The sequence below is a fragment of the Mandrillus leucophaeus genome, unplaced genomic scaffold (genome assembly GCF_000951045.1).
Source record: "Mandrillus leucophaeus isolate KB7577 unplaced genomic scaffold, Mleu.le_1.0 Scaffold54, whole genome shotgun sequence".
Taxonomy (NCBI): domain Eukaryota; kingdom Metazoa; phylum Chordata; class Mammalia; order Primates; family Cercopithecidae; genus Mandrillus; species Mandrillus leucophaeus.
Window position 1 is genome coordinate 1,278,875 of NW_012105808.1, and position 3,414 is coordinate 1,282,288.

Genomic DNA, 3,414 nt, shown 5'->3' on the forward strand with positions numbered 1-3,414 from the left:
TTCACACCATTCTCCTGCCTCAGCCTCCCGAGTAGCTGGGACTACAGGCGCCCGCCACCACGCCCAGCTAATTTTTTGTATTTTTAGTAGAGACGGGCTTTCACCGTGTTAGCCAGGATGGTCTTAGTCTCCTGACCACATGATCTGCCCGCCTCAGTCTCCCAAAGTGCTGGGATTATAGGCGTGAGCCACCGTTTTTTTTTTTTTTTTTTTTTTTGGTGACGGAGTCTCGCTCTATTGCCCAGGCTGCAGTGCAGTGGTGCGCAGCAACAGGGTTTCACCGTGTTACTCGGCTGGTCTCGAACTCCACAGCTCAGGCAGTCTGTCTGCCTCAGCCTCCCAGAATGCTGGGATTACAGGCGTGAGTCCCCGTGCCCAGCCGCCACACTCATTTTCTGTTCTCTGACTCCCTGTCCTCTGTCATTGCAGGTGCACAGGATCTACCGAGGGGCCGGTGGAAGCTTCCAGAAGGCACAGACGGAGTGGAGCGCAGGCACTTGGCGGAACCCGCCATCGAGGGAGGCCCAGTACAACAACTTCTCAGGCAACAGCCTGCCCGAGTACCCCACTGTGCCCAGCTACCCGGGCGGTGGCCAGTGGCCTTAGAGGAAGCCAGCCCTGCTGCCACCGCCCACCACCTCCTCCCCTTCATTCCTGCTGCTACCCCTGGTCCTGAGGGCTGGGAGTACCTGGGGCCCCATCCCTCCAGCTGGGATGGTGGAAGCCGGTGGTGGCCATGGACCACACCCCTCTTGCGAGGGCCACAGAAGCCGTGTTCATCTCATCCGAGAGCAGAGTTCCTTGCAAGCACTCCCCAGTGGCCCTCGGCCTCTGCCGTCCACGGGATACCCTCTTGCTCCCGGAAATGTGTGGTCACCTGCCGTCCACTGCGCGGCCGGTATGGCCTCGTCTTCAGGTCTCGAGGCCTGAGTCCGGGGGACAGGTGGCAGCAGGTCGGCCGCCCTCCCATCCTCCCAGAGCTGCTGGCGCTGAGGCCAGAGCAGCTCTGATGGGGAGCTCCATCTCACACCAGCCGCCCACCGTCACCAGGGCAGATGCCCTTGGCTGGAACTAAGAAGAGGCATCGGGGCCAGCTCCCGGTCCTCTGCAGTGATAGAGGGCTTGGTGCCTAGCCGAGTCCTCGCTGTCCCCGCCATCCCCTGATCTGTGCGGTTCCAGCTTCGTCCTCTCCCCACATTCCCCATAGCTGGGGAGCGCCTGGTCCAGGGTTCCTGGGGCCACCCTCCGTGCCCCCAAACCAGGGATCCCTGGCAGGCCCTCTGTCCATGTCCCCGCATTCAGGACCCAGGCCAGGCCGGCAGCACAGCCGCTCCCTAACCCCAGCAAACTGGCAGAGAGCCGGTTTCCAGCAGCTGGAGCCCTGCCGGAGCGGCCTTTTGTGTTGTGTGTGTTTTTTTTTTTTTTTTTTTGAGACAGAATTCCGCTCTGTTGCCCAGGCTGGAGTGCAGTCATGTGATCTTGGCTCACTACAACCTCTGCCTCCCGTGTTCAAGCAGTTTTCCTGCCTCAGCCTCCCGAGTAGCTAGGCTTACAGGTGCCTGCCACCATACCCAGCTAATTTTTATATTTTTAGTAGAGATGGGGTTTCACCATGTTGGCCAGGCTGGTCTCGTATTCCTGACCTCAGGTGATCCGTCTGCCTTGGCCTCCCAAAGTGCTGGGATAATAGGTGTGAGCCACCGCGCCCAGCCTGGAGTCGCCTTTTATGAGGAGAGGGGACCCGTCAAATCTGTGCCTTATGGAGGGGTCCGGCAGCGGCTACAATTGTCTTGTCCCCTCCATCCCCCGACTGCCCCCGGAACACCTCCCCCAGACGTTTTCACAGCACCGTTCGCAGCGGTTGGGCCAAAAAGAAATTTTTTCTTCTTCATTTCCTGCACTCGCTGACCATGACTTTGGACACCCTAGGCTGCCGCCCCTCACCACCTGTTCACCCCCAGAATGCTGTTGCTGTGGGACGCCTGCTGCCTGGAGCTCTCCCCGGGATGTGGGCCAGTCCCCTCGCTGGTGCGGAATGCCGCTGGGTGCCCGGAGGCGGCCGTGGTGTCTCGGTGGACGGCAACCAGGATGGAGCACCCATGGGTCCCGCGCCCATGCTTCGGGGTCTTCAGGTCCTGCCCGCCGGCCGACCTGCCAAGAGGCACCCCCTTCCTCGGCCTCTCAGCTGCACTGATGCAGACAGTCTCCCCTGGCAGGCCCACCCCACCCCTCCCCCACCGTCTGTGGCCCCCTTGCAGCATTGCTGGGGTTTTGTTATGTGAAAATATCCCGGAAATAAATACATGTTACTGCGCTTAGACCCAAGGACCTGCTGCATTTGTGGCGTGAGCACGTGTGGTTCCCCCAGGCTGTCTCCTTCCTTGAAGGACTCCTGAGCGCATGGCCTCTGGCGGGATGAGGCGCTGCAGCGTCTCCTCCACCCAGGCCCCCGGGTGCTCTGAGCCAAGTGTGCCCAGGACCCTGCCATCCTGGTGAACCTGGTAAAACCCCACCTCGACTAAAAATACAAAAATTAGCCAGGCGTGGTGGTGGGCGCCTGTAGTTCTAGCTACTCAGGAGGCTGAGGCAGGAGAAGCGCTTGAACCCAGGAGGTGGAGGTTGCAGTGAGCCAAGATCATGCCACTGCACTCCAGCCTGGCAACAGAGCAAGACTCTGTCCCTGCTCCCAACAAAAAAAAAAAAAAGGAAGCTTGCACAAATGGAAAGCCAGTGTCACTGGCCCTAAGTAAAAAGCAACCTTTGGCCAGATGCGGTGACTCACGCCTGTAATCCCAGCATGTTGGGAGGCCAAGGTGGGCAAATCATCTGAGGTCCAGAGTTCAAGACCAGCCTGGCCAACATAGTGAAACTCTGTCTCTACTAAAAACACAAAAAACTAGCCAGGCATGGTGGCCCATGCCTGTAATTGCAGCTACTCGGGAGGCTGGGGCAGGAGTATCGCTTGAACCTGGGAGGCTGAGTTGCAGTGAGCTGAGAGTGCACCACTGCACTCCAGCCTGGGTGACTGAGCAAGTCTCCATCTGGAGATAAAAAGAAATAGGGGTTTGTGGAGTGTGGTGGCTCACACCTGTAATACCAGCACTTTGGGAGGCTGAGGCAGGCAGATCACCTGACGTCAGGAGTTCAAGACCAGCCTGGCCCCACATGGTGAAACCCCGCCTCTACTAGAAATACAAAAATTAGGCAGGTGTGGGGGTGGGCACCTGTAATCCCTGCTACTCGGGAGACTGAGGCAGAAGAATCAGTTGAACCTGGGAGGCAGAGGTTGCAGTGAGCCAAGATCACACCACTGCATTGCCACCTGGGTGACACAGCAAGATTGTGTTTCAAAAAACCCAAAAAACAAAAGAATAAACATTACATGTTAATTTTTTTTAATACATTTTTAAAACA

General features: G+C 58.0%; 1 protein-coding gene across 2 annotated transcripts in view; it reads left to right on the forward strand.

Annotated features, from left to right (window-relative positions):
• The window catches only part of SCAMP4 (secretory carrier membrane protein 4), a 19,918-nt gene extending 17,598 nt beyond the window's left edge, over positions 1–2,320 (forward strand). For both annotated transcript variants that reach the window (XM_011997429.1, XM_011997428.1), the window contains one exon: positions 430–2,320. In XM_011997429.1, the coding sequence (XP_011852819.1) occupies positions 430–606 (177 nt within the window). In that variant the 3' untranslated portion in view covers positions 607–2,320. The remainder of the gene's footprint in view (positions 1–429) is intronic.
• Positions 2,321–3,414: the final 1,094 nt, after the last annotated feature.